Source organism: Sturnus vulgaris, chromosome 19 (genome assembly GCF_052056855.1).
Source record: "Sturnus vulgaris isolate bStuVul1 chromosome 19, bStuVul1.hap1, whole genome shotgun sequence".
In the NCBI taxonomy this organism is placed as follows: domain Eukaryota; kingdom Metazoa; phylum Chordata; class Aves; order Passeriformes; family Sturnidae; genus Sturnus; species Sturnus vulgaris.
This window is the reverse complement of record NC_142261.1, coordinates 10,008,054-10,026,465: the sequence shown is the minus strand read 5'-3', so window position 1 is coordinate 10,026,465 and position 18,412 is coordinate 10,008,054. Positions and strand designations below refer to the sequence as shown.

The window sequence follows — 18,412 nt, the reverse complement described above, 5'->3', positions numbered from 1 at the left end:
AGTGCCCTGAGGAGCCAGTCCTGGGCAGCTGGGAGTGGAGGCACATGCCCTTCCCTGCGGAGCAGCTGAAACAACCTGAAATATCCCACTGCACGCACTGGTACCCAAAAGGAACATGATGCAAAGGAAATACTGTCCGAACCTTTATTGAAACCTTTTTCTAACCAGGCTAACAACTCAAACACCCAGGAAGACTAAAGGATACAGAACACATGTGGATGGAGAGCAGGGGGAGCTTTACAATGAACTCAAAGGAACAGATGTGCCGGTGTCGTTGGGGGTGGAATCAACCAACAGGCAGAGAACAGAGACACCGCTTCCCTCGTGGCTTTTCTCACGTCTTGGCTTTTCTTCTTCTCATTCCCCGGGTTTCAAAGGTAGAGAGCTACCCTGGGCTGGTGAGGGTGTTGTTCTCTAGGCAACAGCCCAAAAGCTGGGGTGCTTGACCATGACACTGTTGCTTTGGAGACCCTCCCACTCGTGCAAACTGCCAGATAGCAGCAAAGTCATGAGAATTATTTATTCTCTGGTGAAGAGGTAATAAAATCCCACTGGACACTAAAGGGCAAAGTCTTCCCTCAGGTACTTGAACCTGTCCTTTTCTCAAACCAATACCCCGAGAGCCCCAAGGCTGAGCACCCAGCAGCTCTCAGCCAGCTGTGTGGGCACAGCCCAGCTCTGGGCACTCCCTGCTGATCCTGGAGCCGTGTCCACACTCCAGCAGCACAGGCAGCTCTGCCCAAGGAGCACAAACACCTCCCACCCGAGCCAGCACAGCAGGGCGGTGCTGGAGCAGCCCTGGGGCAGGGTGGGATTTTTAGCACATCTCAAAGCTGGGGGAGGATGCCTGCAGCAAGCTCTGCTCATGTTGGAGACAACAGGGGAGCCCTCCCCAGTGCTGCCCTGGCTACTGAACTCACAAAGATACTGGCACAAAGCTTGGGGAAGGAGACAAAGCAGGACATGGCATGAGGGTCTCAGGATGGGGCAGGGTGGACATCCTTGCTTCCTGGTGGAGACCACGGCCATCCTATTCCCTTCCTCTTCACTGATGCAAAAGGTGACAAGTGTCCCTGTGCTCCAGAGGGAAGATGGGACCAGCAGTGGGAGATCAGAGAACTTCAGGGATTTTTGGTCATGGCAGCACTATTCCATGGGGCAGAGGAAGAGGAGCAGGGTTATTCTTTCACCAGAGCTGGCCTGTCACCTCTGAGTTCCCTACACATTTCTAGGGGGATGTGATTTGTCAACAGAAGCTGGTCCAAGGAGATGGAGAGTTCTCCCCTGCCTTGCCCATCTCCATCACAGTGAGGTTCCTCTCTAAATACTGGTGGTGAGATCCAAATTAGCCAAATTTGCCTTCCTCTCTCCAACATATCTGGCAACACTTCAAAGGCTCCTGCCTTCGTGGACCCAACAGCATGACCCAAATTGCTTTTTTTAAAGTAATGCTCAATAAATAGAAGAAATAAATATTAAATAGAGGCCAAGTCCTCTCAGCCTGTTCAATATATGTACAATGCATAGCAAAGTAACAGTGATTGGCTGCTGCAGACAAGTTTGGTACAAATTCAGTCCCCAAAACAACAAAAACATTGAGAAAATTGCAGTCAACATAAAGCAAAGCTCAGCCGAGTGCTGTAACCAATGAAGAAAGAACAAAACAGTGCTTTGAAACATCCCTTATCTTTGCTTCCCAGCAAATCTGCAGAATTGGTGTTGAATTTTCTGAAACCTGGGGTTGGGAGAGGTGGGACAAGCCTCCCTTGGGGGAACAAACCCAGAGCCAAGGCAGGTCCAGTGAGTGGGGAGAGTTGATGGCTCCAGAATCAAGGAGATATTTGGGAGTGAGTGCTGTGACATGTGCTCTGCCAGGGAAAGGCAGGAGGGATGCTTGTGGGATGATTCAAAATCATGGGTGGGAAAGAGCCTTTGAGTGTGAGACAGGGCTTCCAAAAAACAGCCAAGATATTATCCTGATGTTGTGGGCAGCCCTGAGCACCCCTTGTGTGTCTGACCACAGCAGTGATTCACCAACACCAAAATGACCAAGCTGCCTTTCCACCAGGTGAACCTGCACTTTGCAGAGAGCACCTGCAGCAATCTGAGCTGTTGGATGCAGAGCAAAAATCCATAAAAGCAGTGAATGAGAGAAACAACATTAAAAAAAATGTAAAAAAAAAAGCACTGGCAAAAGGCACAGAGACAGAAAAACTCACAGCTTCACGCAAACCCACAGAAACCCCATCTGTCCACTAACAGGGAGGGTGTACTAAAGCTTGTACTAAAAATATTTAATAAGTTAAAAAATAAATAACACCGAGGGAAACTCACATGTATATGCACATGTGCGCATACACACACAGCCTTGGTCAGGACCGTCACCAGAGGCTGGATTTTGCAAGGACCTTCCACAGGGATCGCTCTCTCCCAGTCTCATCTCTTGTTTTCCCATGGGTGGGTCAGTGCGCAGGGATGAACGCGGCAGGGAAGTCGTGGCGGCGACATCCTCGCAGGGAAAGCGGCGGTGGCAGCGCGGAGCAGCCGCGGCCCGCGCCCAGCGGAGCCAAGGCAAACAGCGCGGGGCCAGCTGGCACCCGGCCGGCCAGCGCGCAGGCGACACTTCCCCGGTGGCACTGCCAGCAGACCCTCGCCGCCACCTCCCACACGTCCCCGACCCGTTTCTGTGGTCACACCCATCGCATTCCTGCACAGATCTAATGAGAAACACGAGATTCCAAACTGAAAAGGCGCAGCTCTGCCCTGCGTCCCTTTGTCCACGCCGTGCTCCCCGCCCTGCTCCGGTGAGCGCAGAGGGACACGGTGGCAGCAGGAGTGACTGTCACTCCTCCGGCCACCTCACTGAGAGGGGCCAGAGCTGTAAACCTTTACACGAGACCGGCGGCACGGATACATTTGAACAAACAAACAGATCCAAAAATAACTTAACGTTAGAAAAAAGAAGAATTAGAATAAATAAATATTGGTCCATTCTGACATACAATTAAAAATAGAATAATAATAATATTAAATAAATAAATAAATAAATAATTTAAAGAGGGTTACTCCAATGCAAGTCTGCTTGGGAAAGAAACCCCAGGAGCGTTTAGCTGCCAAGGACTGTACAAGCAGAGGCAGTCCGTGATGCAGGGATCAGCTGGACGAGTGCAGGAGCTGCCACCAGCCCCACACAACCCTCGGGGTCATCTCCTAACCCACAAGGGGTGGATGCTGCTAACCCTGGTGCGGTGCTTCCATCGTGTCCCCAGCCACGAGGACTCCAGTCAGTGGGAGTTTGGTATTTACACCAGTTGCACAAAGTCCGTCTTCTTTTCTTTCCTAGTTTTGGATCTTCGGGCTCTCTGCTTCCTTGCTACAGCTCCACGTGTGCGTTACGGGATGCCAAGGGGCCGGAAGCTGCTCCTGGAACACTGGGAGAGCTGGGAAGGTCTGAGTTCCCATCACTGCCTTTGGATCTTCTCAGGGAGCAGAAGGATGGGGCATTTCAACATCAAACTGGGAGAGACTCTTTGGGGAAGAAGCATGAGGTTTTCAGCCCTTTTGAGAGGGAGTTCTCTGCAGAAAGTGGCCAAGGGGCCGCTGTCAGGGCCAGTCCACGAGGGAAGGCAGTGGCATCCTGGCTTTGATCCCTCAACCACAGCCCTAGAGCATTTGCTCAGCCCTAGCAGGAGCACTTCTCTCTGTGTCCTACAAAGGGTCTCCCCAGAAGATGGACACATCTTCACTAAGTCACTAACCAGATCAGTGCCCAGCTCTCTGTCTCAGCCCCCTCATCCTCACATTGCAGCAAGCAAGGCAAGGGATGAGGGTCTGGGAAAAATGGGAGCTTTGGCCATTGAAGGCACAGGACAAGGGGGACCAGCATCAGGAAAGAGCTCCCTGACATCAAACTTCCTCTTGTACCACCCAGATGGAATCCCTGCCTGTGCTGCTGTACTTTCCAACAGATAACAGATTTATAGGCTTGCTGAGGTGATCATCCAGTTCCACCACAGCAACTCATGGCACTCAGCCTTCCTCCCTTGGCTGCTTTGTCCCTTTTCCGACTGCCAGGGACTTGTAGGTAATTTTGTAGATGGGGGGTGGGTTGCATTCCTTTCTACCCCCTCTCCTCCTGCAGATGGTGGCTCCACTCAGCCCTTTCTGTAACACTTAAAACAACACACACCTCCTTGACTCATTAAGCCCAAACTCGTTAATAATCATGCAGGATGGAAGGGGAGGGGATGGAAAAAGGAAGGGAGGGAGGGAAGTCTTAAGCCCAAATTAGCGTCTCTAAGCACCCAGGTGTTGTAAGAGAAATAAACTCCTCAGCACCAGCTCAGGCTGTGCTGGGAGAAGCCTTTGTTGCCCGGCAAAACACAGTAATTGCGCAGGCAGCTGGGCTGGCAGGGAGACAAAACCCCAGGGCCCAGGGCAGCCTGTGGCTCCCTGGAAAAACAGACAATTAGTGGGGGGCCCTTCGTGTCCCCCTGCACTGCTCTGGCCTCCCAGTAACAACCTGGGCCACCAGTGCATCCTGCTGCAGCCTGGCACCAGCCCTGCAACTGTGCTGCTGATCCTGCCCCAGGGCAGCCAGGGGGGCTCAAGGAGGAATGATTGCCTGGAATCCTGCCTGAAATTGCTGCATGGTTTGAGGAAGGGGAATTGGGGTCCCCTGGATCTTGCAATGCCTTTTTAACCCTGTATGCTCTGACTGCACTCCACAGTTGCTATCTCTGCACCTCCCTCTGGTCCCACCAGCAACACACTCTGAAGGCAATGCTCCCTGAAGAACCTAAACCCAAAATGTCTGAATCTTCCTCCAAGAAGGGAAGCCCATGGCCCTTGGTCTCTTACTCATGACCTGGCCCTCGGAGCACAGCATGACACCACTGCCCCTCTGCCTTGTACCCCACCAGCCCCAGGTCTGCTTCAGACCTCAGCAGGTGTTTTGCAAGCAATTTGGTGCTGGGGGGGATAAAACAACCCTGCAAAAGGTGCTGCTACCTGGTAGGAAAGGGCAGGAGAAAGAGCAAACAGCCTTTTTTTCCCTCAGGAAGTATGTCGGGAGGGATTTCTAGCCTTCTATTTATAGCAGGGACTGGCTGACTGGCAAAAAATAAATATTTTCTGTGCAGAGTGGGCAGCAGCTCTGGAGGAGAGACCCAAAGGAGCTGATATTTGCCTTGGTGAGGACACCCATGCCCCCCATCACCGAAGCTTTCCAGCAAACTCCTCCCCAACAGGGTCTGCCTCTCCAGCAGAAGTTAATTTGCTGGTTCCCGGTTTGTCAGACGATCAAGGAGCAGAATTCTTTCCTTTGGACCCGCTGGTAGTGCTTTGGAGAGCAGTAGCAATGGGGAGATGGGAGCATCGGGGAGGACGGAGCAGGTCTGTGGTGACAGACCCTCTGTAAAGCACCGACCCTTCTTCCAGCCTGGCCTTGGGAGCTGGGACTGATCCACCCACTCCGCGCTGGGGCAGAGGGGCTGCACCAGGCGCTCCAGGGCTCTTACTCCGAACCGGGGAAGGGGGACCCGGCAATGCCACCACGTCAGTATCGGGGATGATTGCTATCGATGGCCAGGTAGGTGGGAAGGAAGCGGAGAATGCCAGGAATGTGGCGGTGACGCCGGCACCCGGTGTCAGCCAGCAGTGACACTCCCTAACGACGCAGGCTGTCGGAGCTGGCTCCTGAGTCATAGCTCCTGCTCCTGCTGCGGCTGCTCCTGGGGCCCGAGCTCCGGCTGCTGCTCCAACTTCGGCTCCGGCTCGTCCGGTAGCTGGAGTAGCTCCGGCTGCGGCTCGGGGAGCGGCTGAAGCTGCTGTACCAGGAGGAATAGCTGCCGGCGCTGCTGGAGGACGAGGGGCTGGGACGGTAGTAGGGGATGGGGCGTTTGCGGGCACTGTGGGGACACAGAGATGTGGGTTACCAGCAACGCAAGGACAGACGTACTGCCAAAATCTCCAAAAAGCACTGCATACTCGGCACAACACTCCCAAAAATGTGATTGTATTTGTTTAAAAGGAAAAAGACATCAGGTAGCTGACGGGCTTTGGGATTCAAACCACCCACCCCCACAGCCCTGGGGAATGTCTCAGCCACTCAAGTCTGCTGGGCTCTACTTGATGTTGTCCCAAAGAGCCCTCTGTATGAAGGTTAGAGTCAATAAGTGACTCTCTCCAGTGTGGGACATCCTCCACAGGACAGGGTGAAATAAAAAGCCTGTGAGGGAATGCTCTTGGCACTTGAGTCCCTGCTCTGACTTCACCTTTTTCCTTCAGCTACTGTAAATTGAGACCCTCTCCATCCTCCCTGTGCCTCCAGCTGGAAATCCCCAAGCTCTAGAGGAGGGGTGGAAGGGCCTGCTGATCAGGCTCGGGGAAACCGGTCTGCTGAAGAAAACTCCTCTGGCAAGGGCTGGGACCCAAGGACAGCCCTCATCCCCCTGGGAAGTGCCAGCTGAGCCTGTCTCCAAAGGCTGGGACAGCCCCCCCTTGCCTTGTGATGCGCCGAGCTTCCAGGTGGCTGGGAGAGTCTCTCCGGCGTTTCCTCAGGGGGGAATAGGAGCGGCGCCGCCGCTGCCGCTGCCGCTGCGACTCCTTCTCGCTGGAGCTGTACTTGTGCTCCCGCTCGCGGTCCCTGCAGAGGGCACAGCATGGGGACTGTCACTGCAGGGCTTTGGGGTGGCTCGGGGATGGGGAGGCAACGACTCGCGAAGGCACAGATGAGCAGAGGACGCTCAGCTCCACGAGGGACAACTCTCAGTGCTCTGGTGGTGTCACCCCCGAGCACTCACATAGCTGGACAAAGAGACTGGACAGCACTGGTTGCATTCAGGGGCTCCAGCAGTGTCTTCCAGTGGCTTTGCACTGCCAAGCTAAGATGGCTTCCAGGGACCTGTGTCTGTGGGTGCAGTCTGTATTTAGCTCTTGCTGGCCGTGCTGCTGGAGCTGGCAGGAGCAGCCCTGCCAGCAGGCCCCACGTGAGCTGAGGGCCTGGTAGCCCTGCAGGGCTCTGCAAGCCTCGCCAGAAGGAGTGCCGGTGTTGCTATGGTTTTCTCTTTTGTTAAATTCCCATACACGTCAGCACAGGCCCTTGTGTGCAGCGTGGCTGACTTCATACACCCTGCTCAGTGCCATCTGCAAAGCAACACGTTACAGGTCAAGGGCCTGCCTGATCCCTGCATGCAGGAAGTGTTCTGCTCACCAGCACAGGGATTGTCAAAGCCTGCAAGAATTGACCCTGGGAATGTATGATTTTGAGGTTGCAAAATGTTCACAGCAGCACAGGTGCTACCAGGAAAATCTGCCAAAGGCATCTCTAGGGTTGAACGGTGAGACTGTTTTCTATGGTGTATGGAGGGAGTAGAGGTGCCTGGACTCTGTTTCCCTCTCCAAGGCTGTGAGTGTCAGCCTGAGGGTACCTGGCATCTGCCCTCACAGCAGGGACACTTTCCTGGGCCTGACAACTGTTTGTCAGAGCTGTGACTCTAAAAACCAGAGTGTCTTTCCCTGCTGTAATCAGATCCCTCTCTGCAGGGGCTGCAGCCCTGCTGCAGGGGCTGCTGGCTGCTTGCACAGACCCAGGTGGAGCCTCGGGCTCTGCCCACCACTCACACCAGCACAACAGTGATAAAGGCCGGGGGAAAGTGTGAGGCAGCAGGTACCACATGAGTGGACACTAAATACCCCAGGAGTAAACACTAAATACCCCAGGAGTGGACACTAAATACCCCAGGAGTGGACACTAAATACCCCAGGAGTGGACAGCTGTACCTGCTACGGCTGTAGCGGGAGTAACTGGGGCTCCGGCGAGGCCTTGAACTTCTACTCCCAGGACTTTTTTTGCAGGATTTGGAGGAATAGCTGGGGGAACGTGAGGAAGACCTGGAGATAGGAAAGAAACAGAAAAGAGTTAAAGATGCTGGAGGGTGAGGCTGTACCAGACTACTCCAAATCACGAGGGGGAAGAGATGTCCCATTCTCCAGGGTCTCAGCCCAGCTCTGCGTGGCCAGTTCACCCCAAGCCTTGTGGATCCCTAGGCACCCCCAAACTCTCACACCTCCCCCTGCAAGCAGCCTGCCAGCTGCAAGAACTAGACACTGGCCCGGGTCACAGAGACAGCTGTTCCAGCTGGCCTTACCTCTTTCCCGAGGAGCAGGACCTGCTTCGGGAGTACCTGGGAGAGGCCTTGCGGTGCGAGGAGCGGGAGCGGCTGGAGGCGGGGGAGGATCTGCCCGTGCTGGTGCAGGACTCGCTGCGGGAGCCAGGCCTGAGCGGGGAGCTGTGCGCTGGGGAGGGCACCAAGTTTCGCTTCTTCTCCTCTGAGGAACCGAGACATGAGGGGAGGCACGCTCTGTGAACATATATTTGGACACTTTTTGAAGCTGTGGCTGAACAGGGACTGGTCCCTGGCTGAGGGGAGCACCATGCTCCAGTAAATAAATATTCCCATCCTTCCATTCCCTAACTGGAGGTAAAAAAGACCTCTCAGCTCCCCAGGCTGCTGCTGCAGAAGACCCCACGTGTGTGAATCTGAGCTCACCCTCCGGGCTCTGCCAGGGAGAAGAGGTGTGAAAGAGCTCTCGGGTGGCACAAGCAGCAGCTCATCTGCCCCGTGCCCAACACACCAGAGGTGTCTGGCTGGCAGAGCCTGGTCAGGCCAGCGAGCAGAGCTGGTCCTGGGCAGGGAGTGAGGTAAAATGTGCTGGAGTAGGGGAAAGGCAGAGCATGGCAGGCTAAGGGCTGTGCTCCAGCCTGGCTGTGGAGTGGGCACTGAGCAGGCACGGCCTGCTGCCTTTGGACAGCGCTGTGTGAACTCCTCCTCTTCCAGAAGTGCTCTGGGAATGAACTGGGGTCAGAGCCCAGCAGCCAGGCAGCCTCCCAGCAGCCACGGCCAGCTGCAATCCCAGCTCCACCCATGTGAAGGCAGAGTTATCCCACTGGAATCACCATGTGAAAAGTACAGACAGACCTAAAATTTTACCCTCTGACTGAAAAATGAGGCTTGTTCTTACTAAAACCCATTACCCTGGCTCCCTCCTGTCACATTCAGTGCTCAAACCATGTCCTGGCTCTGACTTTCAGCATTTAAGACCCAAGGGCCTGAGCTGGAAGAGTTTCCTACAACCACTGCCTGAGCACAGCCCTGGGTACCAGCCACCATGCTTCAGTGCCCCATTCCCAACATCCCCTGGCAAACCCCGGAATGGGAGGCGGTGATGGAGGCTAGCAGCTACTCCCCTCTCCTGAAGATGCCCTGTGGCACTGGGTAGTGGTTGGATGACTTGTGGCCCCAGAGCAGAGCTGCTGCTGTGTTATCCTGCAGCCAGCCAAGTACTTGCCCCTCCCTGTGCTCCCCACTGGCAGGAGATGCTATCTGGTCACCCTGGAGCTGTGCTGGATGAACTGGGAAAGGGAAGGGGCACGCTGGATTTGGCTCATTGGACAGGTGAAAGAACAGCCCATTATGATGTTAGTGGAAACAAGCCCCGCTTCCCTTCCCTACAGTAGGCAGAGATGGAGAATTAGCATGGCAACCCCCAGATGCTCCTTTCAGATTGTGCCCAGATGGGCCAGACACTTTTTTTTGACATGGCCATGCCCAGGTGAGCAGGAATGTGCTGTGAACACAGCCTGACCCAGGCCCAAACCCTGCATGAGCTACAGCAATGCCAAAGCACTGTCACAAGCAATGTCCAGGGACGTGATGGCTGGGTTTTATCTTCCTCCTCTGGCTACAGTACTGGTCCTTGCTGGGTTCTGGACTCCAGCCTGGCAAGAGCGTGGGTGTGGTTGGTACCTGCCTGCCTCCAGAGCACAGAAAGCTCCCTGCCAGCTCACCAGGGACACTGGCAAGCGGCAGGAGACACAGAGCAACAACGTACCAGGTATTGGGCTGCCTGCAGCAGCTACTGGCAATCACTGACCTTCGGTCTTGTCCCTGGGCATCTGGAGACAGATTTTCCAAAGCTGTTCCCTTGGTCTGGGAAAAGCAACTGGTGAAGGAATTTCCTGAATCAGAGCTGTTATCGCTGTTGGCCAGTTTGGGCTTCCCGGACGAGAAGGCATGGCCAAAGCCATCATGGACTAGACTTCTTTTCTCCTGGCTGTCCTTTGACCTGGATGAGCTCGTTTGAGTGGAGGGAGGGGAGGAAGTATCGTTTCCTGAGTCATATTCATGATACTCTCCATTCTGGCTGGCTAGGTTGCCAGGCGGGCTGTCTGTTTTGGTAAAGAGGTCAGCAGAAGACCCTGACTGAGAGATCTGAAAGCAAAAAAGCCATTTGGCATTGTTTGAATGGTTTTTGGGGGGGTTGTTTTTGGTTTTACTTTGCTTTTTTTTTTTTTTTTTCAAATAAACCCAGAAATTTTACCATCATGATGCACTGAAACAAAATGAAAGGAAAGAAAAGAAACAAAGTAAGAAAGAAAGAAAAAAAAGAAGAAAGGAGAAGAAAACAAAAGCACATATCCCTAAAAGAAATCCACAGTAAGAAGAAACTTATTTTCCCCCTGCTATAATAATGGGAAGATTTAGAGATCATGCAAAGAGTATCAGCATGCGGTTCATGTTAAACAAAAGAGCTTAACAAAGTAAGCGGGCAACCAAAGAATTAAAATAACTAACTAACTAAATAAAACAAAATGTAACAGAGGACAAAGCCCTTACTTAACCTTAAAGAGGGAAAGAAAAAAAAAGGGGGTATATACATATAAAAAAACCTACATAATCCTTGCAAAGAAATCAAAAATAAAACAAAAATTTAGATGAGTGAATTTTTTTAAGCTTCCTTAATAAAGTAGCTGAACCAATGTCAGTAAAATAAGCAACAAAAAACCAAATCAAATCAAATTAAGGGCTTCTGTACAAAGCAAAAACTGGCAAATAAACAAGCTTATCACTTTGAAATTAAAAAAAAAAAAAGAAAAAGAAAAAATAAAAAGAACAAAGAGGGTGAGGGGAAAAAAAGAAAAATCCCTTTGGAAATAAAAGGTATACAGATACTTTTTTGTGTGCTTTTTACCCCCTGAAGAAGATATAGCTAATGCGCTCAAGTGACCTCTAATAAATTCCCTGGTGTCTTGCGGATAGCATCCACTTACCCATCAAGAACTCCTCCTTTAGTAGGTAAGGTGTAAGAAAAAAGGAAGAGCGGGCAACATAAGTCCATCATTAGAGTCTCAAATTACATGAAAAAAACATAAACCCTCTCTTCAATCCACACTGCCAACTGTATGCTGCCTCCTCTATGCAAATGTCATGACTGCTTTTTGTCTGCTCGCTTGTCTCCCTTATTACTCATTTTTGTTTCCTTCTGCTTTAAATTGGCCTGTCCAGCCCGTTCCTGGAGGCTGATGGCTTGTGCTGAAAGCTGCAGCTTGCACTGAATCCCTCGGGTTGTATGGAAATGACAAAGGGAACTCGAGTGAGGGAAGAAGCAAAAGAATAGAGGAGGAAAAGTGTCCCCACGCTGTGTATCAGAGAGCTGTGGGGAAGGGAATGGCAGCTCTGCTCCTGCCAGCCTCTGCAAGGGGGCCAGCCACACCCTGGGTTTGAGTTGCTGAGCACAACAGGGCAAGCAAGGACCTTGAACTCACATAGACTGACCTGGGCAGGGCTATTCTCTGGGACCCTGAACACCACCAAGGGATTTACACCATTTCAGTATTTTATAGTTCAGTTTTCACTGCACCGGCATTTGCCTGAGGCAGCTCAGGAATGTGGCAGCGCTGGGAGTGAGGCTGTGTCAGTGCTAACATCTGCCCTTGCAGTGGGGTGACAATTAGGGTTTAATGCACACATCTGCACTCTCATGTGGCCTCCTCCTTTTTCACTCAGAGCCTCCACTCTCCTCAGACCCACCCATGAGGTTCGGTGCAGGGTTCATAGAGTGTAAACACACAGGTTTGGCTCTCCCCACGCAGGACAGCCCTCCAAACGTTCCCAGCAAGCCGTGCTCCCTCCAACACGTGCACATGCCCTCATGCCACGCTCTGGGGCACACAATGCCCCCATCTATGCCATGCTCTCCACACTGGGGACCTGGGCCATGCCCTCATCAATCTGAGCCAAAAAAACACATTGCAATGCTGGTGCTGCCTCAGGCAGCAGAGAAGACCTGGATCAGCTGTTACACAGCAGGCACAGGGCCAGTCCCTTTGGAAAGTTTAGCTCAGGACTGGATGGCTTTTTCATCCTCAGAGGGGCTGCAGACTCAGCCTGTGTCATGTTTCACAAGGATCTCCATCCTATCAGATGGTGCCTCCATATCCATGCTCCTGCCTGTGCCATTCAATCTGTGTCCCCAGGGAGAGCTGCTCCCGACCCAGTTCAAGGTGCTAACTGGGACAGGGACAGCTGACTCGGACACAGGTGCTGAACCAGCAGTGACTGAAACCAGAGCAGAGCTACCAACACCCACAGCAGCTCTCAGCACAGTCTGCAGAAGGGTGACTGCTCACAACACTCTGGTGCTCTGAAAACACCTGGAGCTGGAGGATCTCCAAGTACTTCCTGTGTTGCTAGGGAAAGAAACATATTCTAGGATAAGTGATTGGTTCATCCCAGCAAATCCATAATGGAGTTCCCCATCTCCACCCCACACTAACTTCTAATTGATGCTCAGTCCCAGCAGCAAACATAGGAAATGCAGTGATCCTTCTTTATTAGCCAACTTGCACCTTCAATGAAAAAGCCCTGGGCAGACCAGAAATGTCTCCCAAATGCTCCCAACTAGGAACGAGTGGAGGCACACATTGCAAGTCCTCATTTCAGCATCTGGAACTGCTCCTTGCTTCTTCTTAGCTCTAGCAATTCTCTACCAGTCCTTGCTTACTCTAGCAGAAACTGGAATGTCACAGGAGCCTAAGGGAACCCAATAGCCAGCTCTGCTTTTCACCAGTTCTTTCTGAAACCCTGATGTCCTGACGTTTTCTGAAATCCCGAGCCCCAAGAGATCTGACCTCTGTGCTATGGACCACTGCACTCTCCCCAGCCACATTCCAGAAGATACAGGATTGCACTTTCAAATATGTTACCAGATAATTTTCTTAAAATATGGGTTTTGGTTTGCATTCAAGCTGAATTCTAATCCAGAGACAACCATCTTTTTACCACCTTTCACTTACAGGCATAAATAGAGCATGTGAGGGACTCCCTGGCTGCAGGGGTAGGATGAGCCTGGAGTGGGCACAGGGCTGCTCCAAGGGACACTGACCCCAGCATCACACACAGAAATATCTTCCTTCTGTTCCTTCCCAGTTTAAACCAAAAGGCTGTTATTTCTGCCAAGAAATACAGCAGTTTTTTGGCATTTCTAAACCAGCTTTTCAGACTGACTCCAGGACCTGGCATCCTTGTTTCTGCTCTGCCTTGGCTGACATCTACCTTCAAAGTAGCAACTGTTGTCAGCACATCACAAAATCTGTCAAATGACTGGGAGGATCAACAAGCTCCTCTGTAGTTCAGCATCTGTGGCAGCAGCACTTTGGGAAGAGGCAGTGTGGATATCAGTGAAATACGGAGCTGACAGCCTGGGAGAGGGCTGGAGGGTCTGGATGGGGCAGGGGAGGTGCCAGGGGGACACAGCAGCTTCTCAGCCCCACCACCCTGGGGCAGCAGGCTGCAGCCAGTGGCTTCCTGCAGGCTCTGGGGGAGGTTCTGCCCTGCAGCAAGAGCCAGGACAAGTCTCAGGGTGCTCAGCTTGCCTGCCTGCTCAGACCAATTCCCCACACTCCCCACTGAATGACCTTGGCTTTGCTCCAGATCCCATTTTACTGCTTCTGAAAGTCATACCAGCCACCCAGGATGGAAACAGAGTACCACACCTAAAAACACTGCACAGAGCTCAATTGAATCACACCATTCTGTGTGATTCTGAATTCTAATGGCTTTTTGCTTTTCTAGGGTGGCTTAAAAGAGCCTGCTCTTTCACAAATCTAATTCTCTCTATGTGAACATTTGGATTTCCCCCACACACAACCCCTAATAAGTAATTAAACAATCTCAGCGAACTTTGCTTCATCCAGCTTTCAGCAGGGAACATGCTGCTGCCCTCAAGGGAACCCAGGAGATGTATTTATTGGATTTTTTTGTTTCAAATCATTATTTAATCAAGATGAGGGGGGAGCAGAAATGAAGCCCTCACTCATATTTCAGACTGTAATTCCAAGTGCAATCCCAGACCAAGAGGCAGCGCAGTCTAACAGGTTACAAAAATACAATCACTGCTGTCTTCCAATGAAACTGAACAGCTCCATTTACAGTGGCACAAACAGCCCGGGGCGAGAGATGACAATGCGTTGTCTCAGCCATCCGGGGACAGCCTCACTCAGAGCTGCAGGATTTCGTCGTGGGGCTTTTTTCTCTTGTTTTGCAACTCACTTCAAAGCGGAGTTAATTTCTCTTTCAGAGGGGCATAACGCCTGCCTTTCTCTCTTTTTCTGGGCACTGTGCTAATGAAAGGAGTAAAACACTTGTGTCGGTGACCCCGGCGAGCCCCGCTCTCGGCGAGAGCCCGGCCGACATCTGCCAGAGCCGCCGGCACAGGGACAGCACCTGCTGGGGCTGCTGGGGATGGATGGGGCTGCATCCTGCCCTGGGGCTCCTCCACCTGCCACAGCCTCGGGGAAAATGGCCTCACCTCTGCTGAGAACCCACCCCAGCTGAAAAGCCAGCTTCTGATTGAGCACAAAAAGCAGAAGTTCTGTAGCAATTCAGTATAACCCCTTTTTGCAGTTATGAGTCCCTGACTCAAGGAGCACTGAGTGGGAAAATCCCCCTTTTTATTTTGAGGGAGTTCAGGGTGAGGTTTCTGTACCACAGGGGCTAAGCTGAGTCCCAGAGCAGGGAGGCAGTGACACAGCTGTCCCTGAGCTTGGGATTTTTGGGGCTGGATGACGACACTGCTGAGCAGCCTGGCTCACCAATACATTGCTGGGGTAAACGCCAGAGAATGCCAAAAAAAGTTTCTTTTCAAGGATCTTTTTAGCCTGCTGGGGTGTAGGCATTGCATCCCCACCTCAGCTTGAGTCAGGCTGGCACTGCTTTGGAGCAAGGGTTTGTCTTCCACCACCTCTTTTTGGTAGCTGGTGCACAGCCCAGCCCTTCAATGGATACAGGCACCAATCCTTTCCCCCCAGCTGCTGCTCCCAGCACTGGGCTGTGGATTTGTCAGACAATAACCAGACAATAACCTCAATGCCCCGGCTGGGAGGGGAAAATGGGACAAGAAAAAAGAGAACAACTTCCATATTTATAGAAGGTTTTGCCCTTGAAGGGCCCTGTTTGCTGTCAAAAACGTGCTGCCTAGCACTCAAAAGAATAGTTTTTCCTATGTAAGCCAAAACCCAGGCTAGAAAACAGCAGCAGCAAGCCAATATGCAGGTCTGCCATAAGGTTTCCTCAGCCTTCCAGCAACTCTGTCCCAGTCTCTGCACAGCATTTCCCCATTCTACCTTCCTGCAGACACAAGCACAAAGACAAACAGCATCATTTGGAGCAGGTGTACCCCACTGAGCTTCACTGGAAATCTGGCTCAAGCCTGTGATAATTTGTGGTATCACAAATGAGTTACAGTGAAAGCAAAGGAGCTGGCAAGGAAAGTGTATGCACGGTGCAGTTATCTTCATCAGCAACAACAAAGGCAATTAGATCTGTGCCCTGCAGGTATTTATATTGCACTGCTAAAGGAAAGCACAGTGGCACAGTCATCCATCTGTGTCGGTGAGGAATAAAGTGCCTGCAGCTGGGCAGGGGTATTCTGTGCAGAAATAAATGCTGCACATTACCCACAGCTTCTCTGTGCCTGCTGAGGCACAGGCCCACAATCCTGCTCTCCATAGGTGCCTACTGTGGCTGCACGGGATTAAAGGAGGAGAGGGAGAAGCTTGGAAATTCACTGCCAAAAATAAAAGTAGCAGGGAAATTTGAGGTGTTTCTGCATTTGTACATGCATGTGTGGGTGCATCAGCTTTTGCATAAAAAGGGAAGGAAGCAGCAAGGTAGATGCACAGGCAGGGCATTGTTTTGTGTGCTTTATCCCCCAGCAGTTCCAGGCAGACCTAGTTAGATATTGTGTCTGTTTCTTTACAAAGGAATGAAGACAAATAAGGTGGGGAGGATAGCAGAATTTACCACAAAGCACTTCAAATTTTCAGAAGCAAAACAGTGTGGAATAAAAACCATCTTGAAAAGCAAAACCTTTGTTTTGGAAGTGCTATAGCATTATCTCATATTCCCCAGTGTCTCTGTGTATTTTTCCCTGATCCTCCTTGGACAATGCCTTTCCTTTGGATATATGACAATGCATCTCCCCAGGTAAGGATGGTTTGGAAGCCCAGGCCAGATGGAAGGATAGGGAGTGTAACATACCAGCTCTCACAGAGGACTGAAACGTGGCATTTTTGAATCCTAATTCTTAACTTTTTCACAAAATGTTTTATTCTCCAGCATTTTTTTTTTCAGTATGCGATCAACATATTCTGCAAGAGCACATTTTCATTTCAGGCTGCTCTCAAAGTCTGACAGAACGAAGCTTATTCATAGAGCAACCATTTAACTCATGAAAAGGAAAGGCATCAAAGGGTTGTGTATAGTCATTAATAAATGAGACTAAAGGTTCCCATTCCATTTTTCCCTTGCCAGTTTTGAGTACACGATATTTAATGACCTTATTCAGCAAAATATCAGGGGCAGCTCTTAACCAGGAGCTTCAATTTGAACAAGTGCTTAAATGTGCTCTTGGTGTCCCAAGAGAATGTACTTCTTTTGGGGACAGGAGGACAGCAGTGGCTTTCATCAGCCATTATGCCTTTTAGTCATTAAAATATTTACTCAAGTTATTAACCCTTACTAGAAAGAACACAGGAGTATCCCGATGACTTTTGCTTTGCATCCCCTGCATCCGGAACTATCAAGCTCTTGTCTTCCCTTCCCTGCAGCTTTTCCATTTGCTTCACTCATTTACCTCGAGTGAAGCAAATGGAAAAGCGAGTGCAGGATGCTTCAGTTTAGCTCATTTTAAAGCTTTTAAAATTTTAAATTAGAGTTTACTCTTTCTCAGGAAACAGAACAGCTGGCAGTTGGCCTCACAGGACTTAGGGAGCCTGGCTTCCGAGAGAGGAAACCTAGCACTAATTAAAAACTAGGCTTAGGCTCAAAAGCATTTATGAAAAACACGCTGCTTGAACTAAGCAACACCCTGGTGACATGATGCAGTCTTTGGCTGGCTGTTTTTTTTGGGGGGAGGAGCTCTGAACTCAGCAACACCCCCAGTTCATGACAATGAGCTTCATACCTTGTTTTTCTTCCTTTGCGTGTGCGTGCACACATCAGAGTGTGGTGTGAGGTTCTGCTCTCCACGCTGCCTTATAAGGCTTTACAAGCACTGACTCACATGGCCCCACACACTCTATAACGAGAGCAAATATGCATATCTATAATGTTGAGAGACAGCTTGTGCCTGTCTGTACCCACGTACAATCCCTGGGTATTTTGATCAGCACGCTGTCTGTGTGGGTGAGTGGGTAGAGTCTCTCCTCTTGCTGGCACCATCTCTCTCCTATCTGATGTAACTCCTGCGTGTGGCTGAGCTATTTCCAACTGATGACTGGGCCTAAAGGAGAAAACAACTTCGGGGCTTGGAGGACTCTGTAGTCAAAACACCTCTGGCATTACACATCCACACGTGTGGCTATCAGATCCTGCACTACCTCCAGTCCTGTGTAGCAATTTCTCTCTCCAGAGTGCCTATCTGATTCCAACACCACAGTCAGGACATCACACCTCTGCTTTACTGCTGCCAGGAACAAAGGGGAAACATGCCACAGAAAAGGAAGACTGATATCAATCTCTATCTAATATTTCTCTCCATCTCTTGCTCCCTCAATTCATGTATTGTATCATCTCTTTCTGTGTATATAGAAAAACATCCCAAGGCACTGAGCCTGATTTTACCCTCAGATGCACATGCAGTTCCCATTAGCATCAATGAGGGCAGCTCATAAGTTCCAAATTTGGCCCCTGGGCTTGTCAGTCCAGAGGAACAGTGATCCTAGAAGGATTCTGATAGTCAGAAAACACCCCATGCCAATAATCATTAAATGCCAGCTCATTAAATGTAAATGTTCCTTTTGTATATGTTTGATACCCTTTTTCAGCCTGAAGGACTAAACTTTTGGATGTAAAGACCAGTGAATTAAGTTCACATCCAGCTGCGCAAAAACTGCATAACAAACCCTTCCCACTAAAATATCGTTTCTGGAGGCCACTTTTTTTTTTTTTTTTTTAATGTCCTCAATTCATTATTCATAGGCTAAAGACTTTGCAAGTTTTCCCCCTCTCCAGCCCCACCCTTGGTGTGAAAGTGCTGAAGGAAGGAATGACTTTACATACATTGGAAA

General features: G+C 50.8%; 1 protein-coding gene across 2 annotated transcripts in view; it reads right to left on the bottom strand.

Moving 5' to 3' along the window:
- Window positions 1-130: 130 nt before the first annotated feature.
- SRRM4 (serine/arginine repetitive matrix 4) overlaps window positions 131-18,412 on the bottom strand; it is a 46,657-nt gene continuing 28,375 nt past the window's right edge. For both annotated transcript variants that reach the window (XM_088175782.1, XM_088175783.1), the window contains exons 9-13: window positions 9,937-10,274; window positions 8,151-8,363; window positions 7,783-7,893; window positions 6,506-6,646; window positions 131-5,909 (exon numbers count right to left, since the gene is read on the bottom strand). In XM_088175782.1, the coding sequence (XP_088031908.1) occupies window positions 5,669-5,909; window positions 6,506-6,646; window positions 7,783-7,893; window positions 8,151-8,363; window positions 9,937-10,274 (1,044 nt within the window). In that variant the 3' untranslated portion in view covers window positions 131-5,668. The remainder of the gene's footprint in view (window positions 5,910-6,505; window positions 6,647-7,782; window positions 7,894-8,150; window positions 8,364-9,936; window positions 10,275-18,412) is intronic.